Source organism: Neolamprologus multifasciatus, chromosome 2, assembly GCF_963576455.1.
Source record: "Neolamprologus multifasciatus chromosome 2, fNeoMul1.2, whole genome shotgun sequence".
NCBI classification, from domain to species: domain Eukaryota; kingdom Metazoa; phylum Chordata; class Actinopteri; order Cichliformes; family Cichlidae; genus Neolamprologus; species Neolamprologus multifasciatus.
Genome location: NC_140440.1, coordinates 9,596,419 through 9,615,334, shown reverse-complemented (window position 1 = coordinate 9,615,334; position 18,916 = coordinate 9,596,419). Strand labels below are relative to the sequence as shown.

Below are 18,916 nucleotides of genomic sequence, written 5' to 3'. Positions count from 1 at the left end.
ATCACAAACACGGGCTGCTATGGGAGACATGCACGGATGAATATCCGCTGTAGCAGTGCAGCCAATGTGATCCATCTATAATTATGAACCCTTGTGGTTTCTTATTTTTATTACATCACTAAATGAATCATGCTCCATCACATTTATAATACTTTGCAAAGTCATGGCAACTAAATCCATTCAACCTTTCAGCCAGTCTAGTTCTACAAACCAGGTTTAATGTAATCACTATAATCACTCAAGTGTAAATCGATTTTAAGTGGTGTTCGTGTTGTGTCCTCTGCTGTTCATGATTTGTACTGATTATGATCATTATCCTCATGATTAGTATTATTACATTAGTATTCAAAAGAATCATCACAAATATTCATAAGCTGTCGTGTTGTAGCCGGGGCTTAAAGGCGTTAAAACTTTCCACTGGATTTACGTTATTCATTTCGGAAAGCCTTCACCGTGAAACTCAGTCGACAGGCAGTAGGCTGCTGACACTGCAGATAGCGTCACTGCCTGGTTTGAGTTCCTTGTTGCTGACAGCGTGTCCAACGCTGTGTGAAAGCCTGCTGTGATGGGGAGGGACGCTACTGATGGAAACATGGACGCTAGTTTGGCTCGAGCCGATCTTCTGTGTTCAGAGGATATGAAGCAGACAGCACGGCGAACAGCATAGCGTTAAAACAGCTTTGTGAAGACTTCGGTGTGCAGCGGTGGCTCTCATCTGTGTAGCGCCGAGGCCCGGGAGATTGCAGGGCTTTGTTCCAACCAATCACTTGAGCAGCAGATTTCACTGATTAGATCTTCCCCTTTCGTCTGAAACTGTAAAATCAAGCAGTGGCGTGTTTGATTGGAACAAAAGCTTACAAACGGCAAGATATGATAGAATGGCCAAGAAAACGTGACCGAATGAAAACAGCAAGGTGTGCAGACAAGTGTTGAGGGAAGAAAAAAGTGGCATAGAAGAGGACATAACATGGAGCAAAGACAACAGTCTAACATAATTATCGTTTTAATAACATTAAAAAAAAGTTATGGGGTTATTAACATTTTTTTTCATGAAGTTTTGCAGCGATAAATATTTACCTACAGGTAGATATCAGCTGTGGGGCTGTAAAAATGTCTAGTGTTCTTTTCATGGTGAATATCTGAAAGTTTAAGTTACTTTAAACAAGAATTTGTTGGAGCACCACACTGAGATCTAACATGGACGATCCTAAGACCTCATGTCATCACTCGATGGCTTAGGTGCGGACATCAGATGAGGACCAGCAGTAACTGACTGTGCGAGAAGTTTTAATGGTCTATTGTTGGTCACATACCTCTCTGCTTATCTTGCAGATCAGCAGGTATCTGTAGTTATTAGTCTGTTTACTTGCACAAAATTGAAATAGCCTCTATGTGTGTGGTTTGCACCAACACAACATTACTACTGAGGTGGAATAGGAAAGGTTGCCTGATTATTTCTGCGTATTAAAAAGCTGATAAGCATCACAAATTGCTCTATTATGTCTGACATTAATGATTCAATCTAGATACTTAGCTGGTTGAAAAACACACAACACTAGTGGGATGAAGAACACAAGAATAAAGGGAGCTGTGGGTGTCACTTTGCAAAAAATTACCAAAATGCATTAAAATGTCTCATTCTGGAATACAAGTGCTCTAAGCAATACACCTCAGCATAGCATCAACCTCACAATCACATCACACCTCCTACAGTTGCACACAGTGAGTCGCTATCTTTATTTTCACACGTGTACAAAATTAGGAAAATGAGGTTGTGATCATTTCCACATGTGGGACATACTACGGAAAAGGCTCCGTGTGGTTTAGATGAGGACGCTGTTACAATAGAGCTTAAAGGAAGCAAAACGTGACGCCCACTCACTAGTGGTGAATGTGCAGAACAATTAGATGCTCTGTTAAAACATCGAGACAGCCTGATGTTACACTGACTTTGTAGCAGGGAGCTGGCAGGTTAAACACTGGCTCAGTGTTCAGTCTCACTGTGTTACCTGCCCCTCCGCTGGTTGAGCCCTAGAAAAATCCATGGCTGCAGTGCTTGTGTGGAAATGGCTCAAGATACCCAACTACCAATTGTAAGAAATAAGCACAAAATGCCACCAGTGTGAAATAAACATGAAAACAGAGCCCTAAAAATCTCAAGACTGGAGAATATCCAGACTGATTCAGAATGAAGACAGTCTGAATTTCTCCAAAACAATGCCTGTACCCTACAGGTGAAATAACTGTACCTTGTCTGCAGCTTTGCCACAAAATAATGATTTTCGGACTCAATAGGTGAATCATATCTGAGTGGAGATGTTTCGCAGCAGAAATGCTTAACTCACTTTTCAGCCCACTCGAATTTCAAGACTCTGTTCCTGCTGGAGTATTTAAAGGTCATACATTAATTAATGAACCTTTACAGTGAGTCACGAAGCAACGAGTACAGAGGAAAGAATATAAAGCAGAGAAAATATAGTAATAATAAATAGATACTGGAATTGTGAGTCAAAACCAAAGTAAAGAGAAAATTAGGGACGTACCCTGACCTGCCAGAACATTAAAAGCCATCTTTCTCTTGAGCTGCCAAACTCTGTGGGTGTCCTGCACTATCTGGTACCATGGTACTTGCACCAGATCTTTTGGGTCCTGTGAATGTGGGAAATGGGACTGGCTAATGTCAGATGATTAGATGTTTTTACAGTTTGGCGAGGTGCTGCTGGGGAGGCTAATATCTGTGAGTAGTACGAGTCAATGTTACATGAATGCCAGGAGCCGATGTTTTCCCAGCAGAACACTGCACTGTTATGAAATCATCAATGTTATTCACCTCATCTGCTCTTAACCATGCCACAAACAGCCATAGTATTAAAACATGCTTTAATGGGTTACCAGGGTGAGATATATGTATATAAAGTATCAAAAATGTAAATGTAATTATTGTGCTAACAGAGAGACAAGTGAAAAATGCATGTTGCAATTAAACACTAAACATATCTGACAAAATACGTTATCCTGTAAGTGAGCTTAAAAATATTGTAACAGTAACAAAATTACTTGTAACTTTAATAAATTATATAAAACGAAAGATTCAGATACAAAAATATTTAATGGAGATTTTAAAAATTCCATCCACCTGTTAAACAGCTGCTTCTTTATTTGCATTAAAAAAAACCCTGAATGCTTCCTTTAGTTTCTTGTTTTTCTTAAATAGTCACATATTTTAGAGGGAGGCTATACACTAAGCACAGCCACCACAAAGTAAGACAGAAAAAAGGAAAGTCGGCACAAAAGGAAACAATTGTCCTGTTATAGTAAACAAATATTTTCACTTGGCAAGGCAATGTAATGTGACTCATTTATTAACGGTAAAACGGCTGAATGTTGCCACTTTCAAGGGGTCAAGGCTACAGAAGACACTTACTACCACCACGCTGTGTTCTATGTGTTAATTATCTTTCTAATTAAAACTCGTCAAAAATAGTAGAACTTTAGCTGCATCAAACCATAGCTGCTGAGCAGAGCAGCTACCTTGATTAACAACGTATACAAAAGCTAATCATGCACAGAAAACAGCACACCGAGACCAAACCTCTGTTCAACATTCCCACCACACTATCCATTAGTTCAGTCACTGGAGCCAAGTGGATATCCAGATTTGGATTACTTTGTGATATTTTCTTGAGAAAGCCAATTTTTTTTTTAACTTTTCAATATCATATTTATGAAGATATGACATGAATCGTCCAGTTTTGCTCCCAAAAATTCCTGGATCCAGATCGTGAATCACTCCAAAATCCACCTGCAACCTTTTAAGTAATTTCGCTAACAAATACACAGAGACACTGAATTAATCACATAAACCCCTTGGTGGGCATAAAAAGTTAATATGTGGCTTTCTTTAGACGATAACGATATGATCGGCCCTTGAAACGGCAGGCAGATTTTCTCACAAGATTATTTCTAGTAATAACGGCATAATTAAAAGTTCTTTATTTGGTCCACGAGTGCACTTCAATGAAGGTAAAGAAGCAGTAACTCGGGCCACTAGATTCACTGTAGAGTATTGTAAGTCCCTGATATGAGGTATGAAGTGCAGCATAATGTGGAGACATAACAAAGTGGAGAGACCAAAGCAACAAACACTCGCTTTGAGTCTCGCAGATCCTCTGACACTGCAGAAATAATTGGCACATTGTGAAGGGCAGATATTTATGCCAGTTTAGCGGCAGACTGTCAGAGATGGATGGTGCTCTGCCTGCTGGTGACAGCTTCTGTTAAAGAGATCTCAGAATAGTGACTGCTCAGGTTTTCCCAAACAACAAAGTGCTTGGATAAATCTGAGAGAAAAACAATTCAGTGCTGCGCCTGTGAAGAGAAGGTTTTGACCTCCAAGCTCCTCTGGTGGATTCATCTAAAAAAGATCACACATGCCTCGCTCATCAAATCATGTTTTTCAATTCATCTCCTGCTTAATACCTTATTCAGCCCTTTGACAACTGCCTTAGTTAGTCATTCAGCTCTCCTCTCTCTTTTATTGAAGTGTTTGAATGAGAAGCCCAAGGCGGGTCATAAACAATGATTCCACAGAAAGAGATCATTACTTTCCACAAAAGTAATGTGGAAGGTTTCTAAAACATTTCCAAGTGTAATCTCAACGTGTCATTTAAATCTCTGTCTGTTTCAGATCAATGCTGGTAGATCAAGGGTAGTCTGCTGCCACAACATGCCCACAAGCATCTCATCCTGTGTAGGATCAGAGTATTGAGCTTTTGCTTGAAAGCGTCCTTGATTCTGGCACTTGAGGCAAATGTCGTCTGTTTTAATAATGTGCATATGTTGTCCCTGAGCATAAACACAATTAAGTCAGTACTTATGAGCATCGAAAAGTTCGAAAACCAGAAGTTCTACAATTATATATGAAAAAGTCTTTTTATTTAGGGGTGTTTAAGTATTGTATGTAAATGATTCACAGTGTTTGCAGTTGGTTGTCCAATTTTTGATTAGTGAAAAATATGAATTATTACACATATAGCAGGTGTTCCAAAACTTTTAATGCACATCTTTAGCTAACAGAGCCCAGCTATTATTAAATTCAGAGTCGGCGCCAGAGCCTAAAGATATGCTTTAAAAGGGTGAACGTCTCGTCTTACTTTATTGTTTCATTTACAAAAAAAAAAATCTGCATTCACATAATTCTATAAGTCACAAAACAGAGACTTTAAACTAACAACACAGTGGGAAATTTGGATGTTCCCAAAGTCCACACATGAATAAATAGCCCCACTACACAATGTGACAGTTGGCGTTGCAGGATCTCCATTTGTTTAGCACTTTTCTAGTGAAATCATCCTTCCAAGCTAGCAGTACAAGCTAATGGATGAGCTCTTTTTAGCAACGATGAAACATGAACGAGTAGTTTCTGAAGTTTGACTTCAGAACAATCATCAGGGCAGAAGTAAATCTCCATCAGTAGGATCAGTGTCCTTACTCAGAGCAGTTAACTGCATCACTGCAGAAACACTAAGTTACTATGAACTGGATAATTAACTTGTTTCTGCAATGCTATCTTCCATTACCAAACAAATATGACTGAATGTCCTGCTCAAGACAGCACAAACTGATCTAGAGACACCATTTATACACGGTGTGGAGGGAATTTTCTATCTTGGCTTTGGCTTCCAGTATACTGTTTCATGCTTGTGTAGAATCACCGGTGACGTTTTCCTCCCCATATCAAGAAGGCACTCAAAGTTCTTAACACTGCCTTCGGGTCTGAAATGTCTTCACCATGAAGCAATCAGTGAATCTGTCTCTTACCTGCCAACGTCATTCTCTTTGTACTAGGGATGCACCGATACCGGTATCGGGTATCGGCCTCGATACCACATTTTCTAAAGTACTCGTACTCGTTAAAGGTCCCCCGATACCGGGGAACGATTCCACGGTCTGAGACCTGTCTATGTTTAAGCGGCATGTAAGGGGTTAATCACAGGCGCCGAGTGCCCGCCCCCAGGCCCCAAGTGCCCACCCCCAGGCCCCGGCTGCATCTCAGAGCTGAGAGAAGGGCAGGTGAGACAAGTCAGCCGTGTGGAACTATTGCAAAGTGAACGAAGACGCGAAAACAAAGGCGGACTGCAAATTGTGCTCAGCGAAATTGTCCAGAGGAGGCTCAAAAGGTAGCGCATTTAACACAAGTAATTTAATCAAGCACCAAAATCCCAACACAACAACGAGTACAAAGAGTTTACCCACGCTTATTTACTCATTCTTATTAGCACAGAGGAGCATAGCTGATGCTATAGCAGTGGGACGGAAAATAGTTGGGCATTTTAAACATTCCGCCTTAGCCTACTCCCGCCTCGAGGACATTCAGGGACAGCTCAACCAGCCAATAAAGAGACTGCAGCAGGACGTACAGACGCGCTGGAACAGCACGTATTACATGCTCCAGTCCCTCATTGAGCAAAAGCGAGTGCTGGGGGTGTCCGAGCATGAACTCCCTGACTCACCGCTCACCAATGGGCTCTTATGGAGACGACTGTTGCCATCCTCGCCCCCTTTGAGGAACTAACTAAAAAAGTGAGCAGCTACGACGCACTAGCCTCTGATGTCATCCCAGCTGTGACTGTGCTAGTGAGACTTCTAAACAGAGAAACAGACGAGTAAATACTTCTCAGCCCCATGTAGCAGTGTGGAAAGTGAAAGGCTTTTTAGCTCAGTGTCACACATTATAGATGAAAACAGAAACAGTCTGACTGCTGATAATGCAGAAAAGCTACTTTTCTTAAAAAAAAAAACCCTGCCACTCACTTTTTCTCTTGATTAAGTGAGTCATCTTAGACTTGATGTTAATACCTACCTCAGTTGCACTGACTGCCACAGTTCTATGTTGGTGGATGTTGTTAGTTTATTCAAATATTGTGCACTAAATAGCTAAGATGTTTATTAATGCCCCTTGTGTTGTCCAAAGCGGCAGAGTTTACAATAAACTGAAAACAATACTTGAGTTGCACTGTCACTGTTTAATTTTTTTTCATAATTATTTATTCTGTAATATGTTGCATACAACATGCTTTTCATTTTAAATAAATGTTCTTAATTCCAAACTAGTCCCTTGTTTTTGTTTTTTTTTTTGTTAAATTATAGGACTAAAGCTGTTACCTGTAAATTTAAATCATGTTTTTATTAAGTACTCGGTATCGGTATCGGCGAGTACTGAAATGCAAGTACTCGTACTCGTTTCCAAAAAAGTGGTATCGGTGCTTTGTACAGTGAACTCTGATAACAGAGCAGTTAAAAGAGCCAACAATGAGTACATTTTATTAGAAATGACCATACTTCAAAGGTTATAGTTGTAATTCATTTGATAAATACATCAAAAAATGAAACACAAACTACTTGCTTTTACTGTATTCAGACTACTTGTGCTTACTGACGTGTATGTCACCTCTGAAAACATATAATAAAGTCTACTTAAAATGAGAATAATTTGTGGCCTTTAAGAAATCCTCATCCTCGGTCTGTAAAAAAGTTGAGTTGCAAGTTTACTTTGTATCTTTATGGTTAGGCATTATTTTAAATGGCTTTAGGGAATTGAGAATGACTAAACCTGTATGCAAATTTAAATCACAGTAAGAATTAGGATTGGTTTTGTACAGAATACTTTTTCAGTAGTTATAAAATTTCCCTTTATATTTGTCCCCATAGTGTCTCCCTGAAACTATCTTATGAAACCAGATGCTGTTTTTTGGATGGGTAATAACTGCCAATGACTTTAGAGAGCCTCTCTGGCCCAACATGATATCACATGGAGCTAATCTAGATTCACACTCCAAATGTACTACAGCATGTGGGTTTAAATGAGGAAAAGACTGAAAAGACTGTGATTTATGTGGCATAGGTGGGTGGCACAGATGGTCATTAATCATAACTTTATCTAAACAGTCTAAAATTACTTATTATTACAAACAGCTGCTGCAATTGAAAAGTAGTGAAAAGTTTGTGGCAGGTCTTTTTTGCTAATAGAGAGACTGGCAGGCTGCTGATGAAGATCAAGGTGGAGAATAAGCTCAGACTCAGAAGACAATGTGACAGACCAAAAGATCTTTGAGACGAAAAGATAAAAGGGGTGAACAGGTAAAGTCTAACCAACTTATCTAATTGCCAGTGTTTCTGCTGGCTGGAAATGAAGGGGAAAGAATCAAACTGTCTTGCCTAAGGTGGAAAGTTCCATGCTTAAGAAGAAAAGGGTGACCATGCTCTTGTAAAACGGAGACAGAGATTAAATACTGGATGGCTGAGAAGGACACTGTCATATGAAAAATTTAAAGTTTCCACCAAACTCTACATGGAAAAACTAAGCAGACCCTTGCTGCTTCTATAGGAATTAAGAGACTGGTTCTGCTGCTGATTTACTGATCATCAGTAACTGTGACCACCTTTATAAAACGACAAGTTTTGGTACTTTGTTGGACTGGAGCATTCAGTTGTGTTTTAATGGTCAGAGGGAGCAATCCTTAAAAAAAATAGGCATGTTAAATTTAAATTTAATGACAAAACAATTAGAAAAAGATTCTTCTCTGTAAAAAGAAAGTGGCAGGTTGGAAAAGTAGCATCTGTACGAACTCATAATTTCTGAAACAATGTCCTTTAGACGGACAAGACCAAAGTAGAGATATCCGGCCATAATGCACAGACACACCAACACCATAGCAACACTTCATATCAACCGTCAACATGGTGGTGGTGGAAGTATGATGATTTGAGCCAAAGGACCCTGCAGACGTGGACTAGTCTGCATACCAAAGTATTCTTTTATTCAAAAGGGATACCCGTCTGTCTGACAAAACGGGAACTATTTTCTGGGAACTATTTCTGACAGCTGTCAAGCAGTCCCTTAGCTACATCTATTAATAATAGAGAATTAATAGTATATCAAAGTACTATATGCTTAATGTCTAATCTAATAGCTACACAAATGTAAAATAGTATCAACCTGTGTGGGTTAATAGACAAATATATGCTAAATAACTTCAACATGAAGCCTGTCAACTGAGCACGTAAGGATGAAGTGGGAATGAGAACTGCACACGTACTGCAGTTTACACACACATTCGAAGTAAAATAGACAACCCTGCATGCTCCAAGCATGAATCCTGGGATTATCTGTTTGCACTAATCATTATAAAGCTGCAGTAAATCAATGATGATATTTTTTAAATAACAGCTGCTTGACAAACATTTTAATATTTACTCAGACAATTTCTCAGGTAAAACCAGGTGCAGTGTGCAACGACACCAGCTAAACCTGATTAAATTTGTTGTGTTAAAGTACAAGTACATTGTTCATTACAATACACATGAGCAGCTTAGACTCCTCGCTGTCTGTGTTGTGGCCTTAAACACTGATGTATTGACAACAGCTGGTAGCTTTCCTCTGAAATATCACCCGTGGCAGCCTCTGATTGGAGAGCCCAATAGGAATATCTGTCCATCTGCAGAGGCTAATCAAATACCAAGATAATGCAAATGACAGCAGGGAGTCAAAACTCAAACCTGCAACCCTCTCACAGATTTAATGAGTTTTGTGTTTGTCTCACCGTTTTACACAGCTGCACAGACACAAACAAGTCTGAACTTATATTAGTCAGCCTTTCTCCTCTATGCTCAGATATTAAATTATCTGAACATAGGGGCGAATTCATTTATTATTTCTTAACAGGCTGCACGTGAAACATTAAATATAATAGTTTTTTTCTGTTTTACATGCATATATCTTACATTTGTTGTATCAGTGTATTCTCTTTTCTTGAGTTAGATCATTTCAGTATGCGGCTGTTTTAAAAACACATTTTAAATCTGTTTAATTAGTCAACACCTTACATGTCTTTTCCCTCAAGCCAGGAAAACCTTTAGATGGAGTGGAAACAGCTTAATAGTTTACTTTGTTGTCCACAAACACACACACAAACACACAGTTGTCAGCTGTAAAGCACCGTGTGATGGATCTGCGTTAAAAGCACTTTAGGAATAAATCTGACTCGACATGACCTCGTGTGACCATTAAACTAATTACACTTGTAAAGCTAAAGAATCCAATACCTCACAAGTAGTCTGGAATCCTTATACCAGACTACTTGTGTTTTCTATGTGAAGAAGACAGCATTTTATCTACAGTGTAAATTGATGAATGATGTCTGGTTTTGATTGGTCTGCTGTATTAAGTTATGAATGGAGGAATTACCAAGATCATAGTTTATTATTGTTTCGTGCATAATTCTCATGATCAGCGCGTATATATTGTGCAGTTTGCACATGCCTGTATCGTTAACCTCTTGGATCTATCCCTGAATAATGCATGATGGTTAGTTTCCATAATTGTCACTTTTCACACGGAAGGAAATAACCAGCTTCATATGTATTTCCACTAGTATGCAATTTAGGCGAGGGAGCTCTCTTTATAGTTTCCATATGAAGCAACAAAGAACATCTCCTTGCTACCAGTAAATCCACCGGACTATTAACTGCACTATTCTTACACAGACTATGTATTAGAGATCTGTCAGATTTAAAATTGATTAATATCTGATCCTGCTGCATAAGACAGTTGCATGCCCACTGGTCAGGTAAGGAAAAAAAAAAAAAAGATGTGTCCTATCGAGATGATACAAAAAGAACCATCAAAAGCTGTTGTTGCTAAGAAAGCCGAGGTGATGTTTTAGTGTCAAACAGTCTGTATTTAATTCTTTTTATTTAATGTTTTTATATTAATTGAGTTGATTAAATTTCTTTGCAAAGATTTGTTGGCTTGACAACCTCAGCACGACTAACAAAAAACAGGCTGGAACAAACTGTTAAACTCTGCCAAATGACCATTAGTCATGTGAATGTGCCAGTGTTCATCACATTAGGGCCACTCAGAGAGCTTGCTGGTATTTTTATATTTGACATCATTTGTCCCCACAGTAGTGTTCTCACAGATATTAAGGTAAAACTACTACACACACACACTTTTAAATAAGAACTGGTGGGTTTTAAGGTTTTTACAGCTCATTGCAGCTTTTATAACGATGATATTTAACCTTTGTTTCATAAGCGTTGTTGCTTAACAATTTATGGTGTGCTGACTACAATGCAAATACAACCAATAAAGTCTATCCCATAAAACTAACTTGGCCATACATGTAAAATAACTTAAACAAAAGGTACAAATGATATTAAAGGGGAGTTATATTCGAGTTGACGCCAATTAGACACATTTTTCAGCTTCTGAAATATCAACTCTTTGATATCCAAGATTTCAAAGCAATGTTAGACAACTTTCACATCACTGCAGAAACTAAATCACCTGTGATCAAAACTGGAGCTACAACTGTCCAAAAAGAGAAAAAAAAGAAGCACAAAGATAATAATTTAATATAGTATGGCAATCAGTCTGGAAAATAATAGCTGCATATACTCCATAAAGCACACCATGGTGACAAAGGGAAGAGAAGCTATCAAGATGAATTTAACTAACAGGATTGTGATAGGCTGTTAAAGACAAAAGGGGTGAAATGAATCCAGCTTTACAGGTGATCGTTCATCTTTGAAGTTTTTGTAAGACAGTTACTTTATTTTAATGATCCTATAGTTTGCATGCATGAGAGATATTTCTGACTTGACATGTTTCAACTGTTCTAATTACATCTGTAAGGCTGAAAACCTACTAACAAGTGTTTTCTATACATTCAAAGTAATTCTGTCTTACAGTGTACATTTGTAGAATTGCCACCCCAGGATTGTATGCCTCTGTCAACTGAAGGCAAAGTTAACATCCTTCCATTCCTGCATTTTGGTAATTATTTTTTCAGAAGACGGTGATGTCACGTAAAGTTAACCTTGTGCGAAATGTCTTTGTAATTGGAGGAGGAATTCTTGAATTATGCTCAAAAACATGTTTTGTAAGGTCCCACGGAACTTGACCTTTGAAATTCTAGAGTTCATTCTTCACTCCAAGTGAACTTTTTGTGCCGGATGTAATGAAATTTCTTCCAGTGTTCCTGAGAGATTACATTCAGAAGAACAGAAAGGACTTACAGTAAGCTCAGTCTTTAAACTTGAAAATCAACTCAGTTCATCCTTCAGTTGCAAGTTTCTCAATATCCGGCCTGCAGGCATGTGACAACACTTCCCATAACTTCCCATATGGAAAAGATATACATAAATCTTATAAAGTTTGTATCTGTCTTGTGTGAAACTTGTATGAAAAGCATACAAGGGTGAAAACAGATATAAGAACCCTTGAAAAATTATATAATGAAACTTGTATGTTTTGGATACTTACTAAAACAATATATGAAAGTAATGAGAAAGTGGCCACTTTCATGAGTAAATCATATACGTTTTTACTATTTCTTTTCCATATGGGCTGTAACAAGACCAAGAGAAAAAGCACAAGGAACAAGTAGATCCATAGGTTCAAGTTCCATTTTTTTTCTCGCAGTCTGTGGTGTCAATAAAATAATATTTGCAGGACAATGGGATGGATGGATAATTGCCAGTGAGGGAAAATGCTACCTGCTGCCATACTGGATGCTAGTGCAAAGGAATAAAAACCTATTAAAACAAATGAATGACTCCCTCCATTGTAATGGCTGTATAGACCCTACATAATAGGCGGACATAAAACAAGAGGTTACTCTGAAGCCTCAGCTTGGCGTTTTCCCCATTGCCATCTTTTTGTTTTCATACCAGACATGATAAGCAGGGAGTAGACCTGCCTGAGAATTCAAGAGATTTGCAGCACTTAGAATGTCATAATAGAACCATGACTGGCAAAATAAGCATCATGTTAGATTTAATAACACTTATAAATAGCCACCGAGCCCATAAACCTATTAGGAAAGTGTTTCCTGACGTCAGAATAGAAAAGGTAACAAATAGCTGAGTTCCAGCAAAACTTTACAGGTAAAAGCCACCAGTCTAAACTAGACAAGTTTTACAACCAGAAAGAGCATCTTCTTTTTAATATATTTTTTTTAAAAAAACTTCTCTAGTTGTAAAAACAGGTTTGGTTATATATAGGGATGCACCGATACCGATACTGGTATCGGGTATCGGGGCCGATACTGTAAAATGTGTGTGTACTCATACTCGTAAAAGTTAACCGATACCATGAACCGATACTAACTTATTTCATTAGTCAGAGGGTGGCTTGTCATTTCTGTTGAAGTTTTTTAGATTGGTCACTAGGGGGACATCCCGCGCTAAACAGGCACAGGGTTAGGCGAGTGAGACTGGCGGCTCCAGATAAAAAAGAGAAACTGGAGGCTGCTGTAGCTAGGCTACACAAAATGTCAGCAGTGTGGACCGGAACAGCCAACTTTAACTCAGGTTTTGGAAAAGCGATGAAAAATGTCAAGAGAAAATCCACGGGCAGTGTGTGTGTGTGGTAGAAGTATCGGTATCGGCAAGTACTCAGATCCAAGTATCGGTATCGTATCGGTTTGAAAAAATTGGTATCGTTGCATCCCTAGTTATATAGAAGTGACACTTAGCAAAGACGCAGGTTTAAGGCTATTCTTTGTGGTCTTTGACTAAATAAATAGATCATTAATATGCTGAAATCACTGATATCAATAGATTGACATTTGTGTATTTGCCACACCTTAAGTGCCAATGAAAACTCAAAGTTCCCTTGTGAATTTTAATTGGGTGTCCCCTTATGTGTGAAATGGATGTGTATTTGTTTTAGAAATAGAGGTTTGTGTTTGTGGAATGAAGGCTTTGTGAGCTGACACCTCACATTAGCCTCAGGCTCATAGAGGCAGCCAGTTCAGGAAAAATAGACAGTCAGCTTCTATTTGCTCACTTAACTTGTATCTGAATAAAGGGGACAATCTCATGGGAAAAGCAGAACAGGTCAAGAATGCAGTCTTCAGATATCCAAGACAGACAACAGCATGTGTAGCAAAGTCTGTCTTTTCCTGTCTTTCTCTTTCGTAATGTAGTAGTGCAACCTTGTCTGCCTGTCAGCTGACATCCCTTTGAACTCACTCCAAAAGGGTATGCTATATCTAACTCATAGCACCATTTTGCCCGCGGTAGAGCTTCAAAGGCTTCAAAGTATAGGAGTGACTTCTGACCTCCCCAAGTATGAACCTCTGATGCGTGACGGGCGGGGCGGAGGAAGTGTCGTACTGTAGGGATCGCATCTAAACGCACCGGGTCTGGCAGGTGACGGTGAGGGACAGGTTGTGCGTGATGTGTGACCGGATTGCAAAGTTGAAGCGTGCGTTGTTTGGGAACTCTAATTACCCACAGGAAAATACAACACACTAACAACTGGTCATAGACCCCAAAGACAGATTTTGACATTTCTGAGAAGGTCAACGTTAATTAGAGTGTGTGATTCCACTCACGGAGAGGAATCAGAAGAGTTTGTTTAGACTGTAAAAGCTTCCAAATACGAATAAGATGATTATCAGTGTCCTCAAGTTACATGCAGACAGTTGACAGTTACCTTATCAATTAATAAAGGTATTAAAAAAACGTGGTGATGTGGATCATGGTTTTAGATAGAGATGTTTTCCCCTCATCAAATTTCAGGATCAAAAATTATGTTTTACATTTACATAATTGCAAATTTAATGTATTTGGTTTACGTAGTGTTTTATAGAACAAAGAATTATTTTAAGATTTTCCCTTATGCTTGTGATTATAGAATAAACAGCAACTGATTTATTCATAAATACATTACAGCTGCTCTTATTACTTTCATAACCGATTAATCTACCATTTCTTCTAAGATTAATCAACTATTTATTATGCAAATGTCTCAAAATGATGAAAAATGACTACGCCCGAGGTGAAATTTATCTCTTCAGAAAAGCGTCACCAGGAGATGCTCAATTAATGATCACTTTTTTTAAAAAGTGCAAGTAGAAAAGGCATATTTGTCACTTCTGGAACTAATAATTATTCAGTTAATTAAATTATTCTTGTCAGCACTAATAGAAATTATGATTGGCTTGAACCCTGGTGTATCAAGGCAGACGCAGATGCAATATGAGGAACAAAAATGGCATGATAGTGGATGAAAGGGTAAAAGAACAACTCTCCCTGCTTTCAAGCCAAGAGACAGAGAGTAAAGATAGTATCACCATTACTCCTCTTCCTTCATCGCAGCATCACAGGATATAAACTATTAAGAGCTGACAGGATAAATTATTAAGGGCTCCATTTGCATGGCTCCATTTTCCCCCTGAATAAAAAAAAAAAAAGAAAAAAGCAGACACTGACATCACGACTTATACATACAAGTTTTGCGCGCAGAGTCCTCAACAAAGAGCGAAGAGATGTCCTCGTCCACGCCGGCCTCATTTTTGGCGATGCAGGTATAGGCGCCGGTGTCCTCAAAGTGTACGTTGCTGATGTGAACCTCGCTTCCATTAGCTGCGAGGGACAACAGAACAGGAGGGGAAGACAAAAATAAAAAGACAATTTTCCTTCAGGAAAGAGATAAAAGGTGACTTCAATGTTACCATCCTCTGCTACCATTATATAACAGTTATGTGTTTGGAAGAAGGGTGAAAGGTCTGTTTCGGGGAGATTTCAAAAAAGGTGGGAGTTCAAAGTTAGAATGTGGCACATGCTGTGTTTCTGTGAGATCTGGGACAGTTTTCCGTTCTGTAGCTTTTGAAAGCAACCTGAGGGGAAAAGCAATCTTCACTATTTATTCTGAGAATCAAGTGACACTTGATGACTTTACTTCTGAACGTTCGATATAGAATTTGGACAAAAGACTTTGACGTTGTGCATCTTTTGGTGACATCAATCTAACAATGCCTCCGGTTCAAACAAACAGCTTTACAGTAAAATTTGTCACAAGAACCAACCAAGCAACCACTGAACTAACAGGACAAATGTGTGAGAATATCAGAAATACATGCAATCATCTATGTCGCCCAGTCCTCTTTGATACATGAAGTGATGGCAACCGTGGTCAGATATTAGCATAAAAAGTGTGAGAGTGGTGGTAAAAACAATTACAGAAAAAGTAAATACACAGGTGCACTTGCAGTAAACTCATTACTCCTGTTTACCTTGCAGAGTGAGCTGTTTGGACAGCTTGGTTGTGATGTCCATGCCGTTCTTGAGCCAGGACAGCTGGGGGCTGGGGATGCCCTCTGCATGGCAGCGGAGGCTGGCAGTGACACCCGGCTCCCTGGCTTGGCTCTCTGGATAAACTCGGATGACAGGAGGAACTGAAAGAGAGAAAAGAGACAGACAGCATACAGAAATGAATTAATGCTTCTACATCCCTCACTGCTGTTTACATTAGAATCAGTTGAGGAGCTGAACAACCTTATTGAACAAGACGTTTTCAAGAAGACAACAAATTCTGAACTTACGGCTCAGAATTAGCATAAACTATCAATAGGATTGAGTGCATTTGCAGCATTACCGAATGCCTTTAGATAAGGTTAATGTGCTCCACAAAGCCAAACAAATCAGATAGATAAATAAGGGAGGGAACCTCTGTTCACTTGGTAGCTATTGATTTTCTGTAACCTCCTGTCAGGAAGGAGATGAGGGGATAGAAGAAGAGAAAACAAAATGTGTACAGAAATAAAAAAAAGAATAAAAAAGGGTAAAAGCTAAATGTCGCTCTCTTCTGCAAACTGTTCCAAAAGCTGACTTGGCACATTTCTGCACACGGTGCTACTGTCATGCTGCCGTTTCACGTGTTTACCCTACCCTGAAGCAAAGACAAACAAAAATATCTCTCCGACATATTGTACTTCCAAGAACCATAAATTAACATAAATCTATAAAACACACAAATACATTAATAATATGCATTTATGCATTGGCTGAGAATTATGCCACAAATTTTGCTCTACACCCAGGGGCCAACTTGTTAGAGCCCTGCTCCACAAAACATGGAAAATATCAGAAGAATGAATTTGAATAATCCTTTATAGACGGAAGACTTCTCTGAATAGCATAGCAATGATAAAACCTTTCAGAGGCATAGCAGTATGTCTGAGGAGACTCTTTCACTGGAATGGTGACTCAAACTTGGACAGTGACAATGAACTGTTTACAGAGCATCCATAAAGATGCAGCATGATTCATTCCACAACAGCCTGTCACATATAAGGATGACAACCTGGCAGCAGTTAAAGTAGAGACATCAAATCTCTCCATCTTGTTTTGAGCGATCCTTTTTGAGCCTCTCTGGCCCAAATCAGCACCTCCTTTTTTCCCCTCTCTTTTCTGAAACAGACTTCAGAGACGTGAGTGGAGGATGGAAGCAAGACTCTTGGCAGAAGCAGAGAAGGCAGACGTGCTGTAGAGACCATTTCCTGTGGGCACTGGGTTAGAGGAAGTCTTTACTCAGCCAGGTGAGTGAAAGGACTGAAGATTACTGCCATGGCCATCTGGTAACCACAGCACTCCCGGGCTTTGGAGCTCCCGTCAACCCAACTGCCAACACACTGTCCACAGTGGGCCACAAAGGTTCTTATGGCACTCAGGTTACCTTACCAATCACAGCCACACAGACACACCACTTATGCCAAAGCCTCTTAGCAGTTACAATGCTGATTGCATAGAACTCTGGGAGACAATTATTTTGTACAATCATTTGAATAAAGTTTATTACTCAGGCTTAATATCCTCACAGACGCGCACACAATCCCCCAAAAGATCTGTTTCTTTCTTTTGTGTGTGTGTGTTTGTGTGTGTGTGAGAGAGAAAGAGTTGGGGTGGGGTGAAGAGCATAAGTTTTACAATCCTCCTTGCTTATCTGTTTTTGTGCCATATGCTTACTGTAAATCACTCTGTGACTGCCTTGTTTGGCGAAACAACTTGTTTACTCGGTAAATACAAGCTGTTCAAAAAGGAAGCTCGAATCTACACCTGCGTCCTTATATCAATCATCCTGAATACACCAACCATAAAAATCTTTTTTTAAATATCACATTTTATGTGACTTTTATGTCAATCTATATATATATATTAGGGGTGCAACAATACTCGTATCGATATTGAACCGTTCGATACAGTGCTTTTGGTTCGGTATGCATATGTATGAGCAATACAAAATTTTTAATTTATTTTATCAACTTTTCTTCTGACGATGCTGTCTGTGTTGAGAGCTCAGTGGATCTGCGTTCGACTACTCCGCCTAGGCTGCACTGTCGAGTGCAGATCCACTGAGCGCAGGGCAAGCTAGCAAGACAGAAGCTAAGCTCGTTGCAACATGGCAAATTGAACCTCCCCCACCCTCATTCAGATCTGGCCTTTAGAACTATTTTGGTCTTCATGTGAAGTATGACCCTGAAGGTAAGCGCGTCATGGACAAAAGTAAAACAGTATGTCGTATGTGCCATGCAATGCTCAATTACATGGTGGGAACTACTGCGTTAGCGCAGTTTGCTCGTCCAGCCCCACACACGGGGCAATCCGCGGTAGCTCGTTAACGGAGATTTGCCGTGTTGTGGCGTTAACGTCATTTCAGATTAACGCTGACAGCACTAGTGGGAACAGAGATGGGCAGTAACGCGTTACAAGTAACGTTACTGTAATCCGATTACTGTTTTCAAGTAACGAGTAAAGTAAGGGATTACTATTACAAAAACGGTAATTAGATTACCGTTACTTTCCCGTAGGAACGCTGCGTTACTGCGTTACTAAAACCGTGATTTTTTTGCGAGAATGTCTCATGACAGTGACGTAAGCGAGTGCGACATTCGTGACAACAGCTGTGTGCAGATCAACAATGGCTAATATATCGAGTGCGGGAGAGAGTATGAGCGTGCAGCGTTTAAAGCGTGGAAGTACTGACCTTACTTTGAGTTTGATTCCATAAAAAGTGACAAAAATATTAGTGTCCGTTGTGCATGGGAAGAAAACTTCTTTTTAC

At 39.3% G+C, this 18,916-nt stretch overlaps 1 protein-coding gene across 2 annotated transcripts in view; it reads right to left on the bottom strand.

The window, feature by feature from the left end:
• The window catches only part of fstl5 (follistatin-like 5), a 200,271-nt gene that overhangs the window by 29,059 nt on the left and 152,296 nt on the right, over nt 1-18,916 (bottom strand). For both annotated transcript variants that reach the window (XM_085178364.1, XM_085178371.1), the window contains 2 exons: nt 16,089-16,250; nt 15,304-15,438 (listed from right to left, as the gene is read on the bottom strand). In XM_085178364.1, the coding sequence (XP_085034490.1) occupies nt 15,304-15,438; nt 16,089-16,250 (297 nt within the window). The remainder of the gene's footprint in view (nt 1-15,303; nt 15,439-16,088; nt 16,251-18,916) is intronic.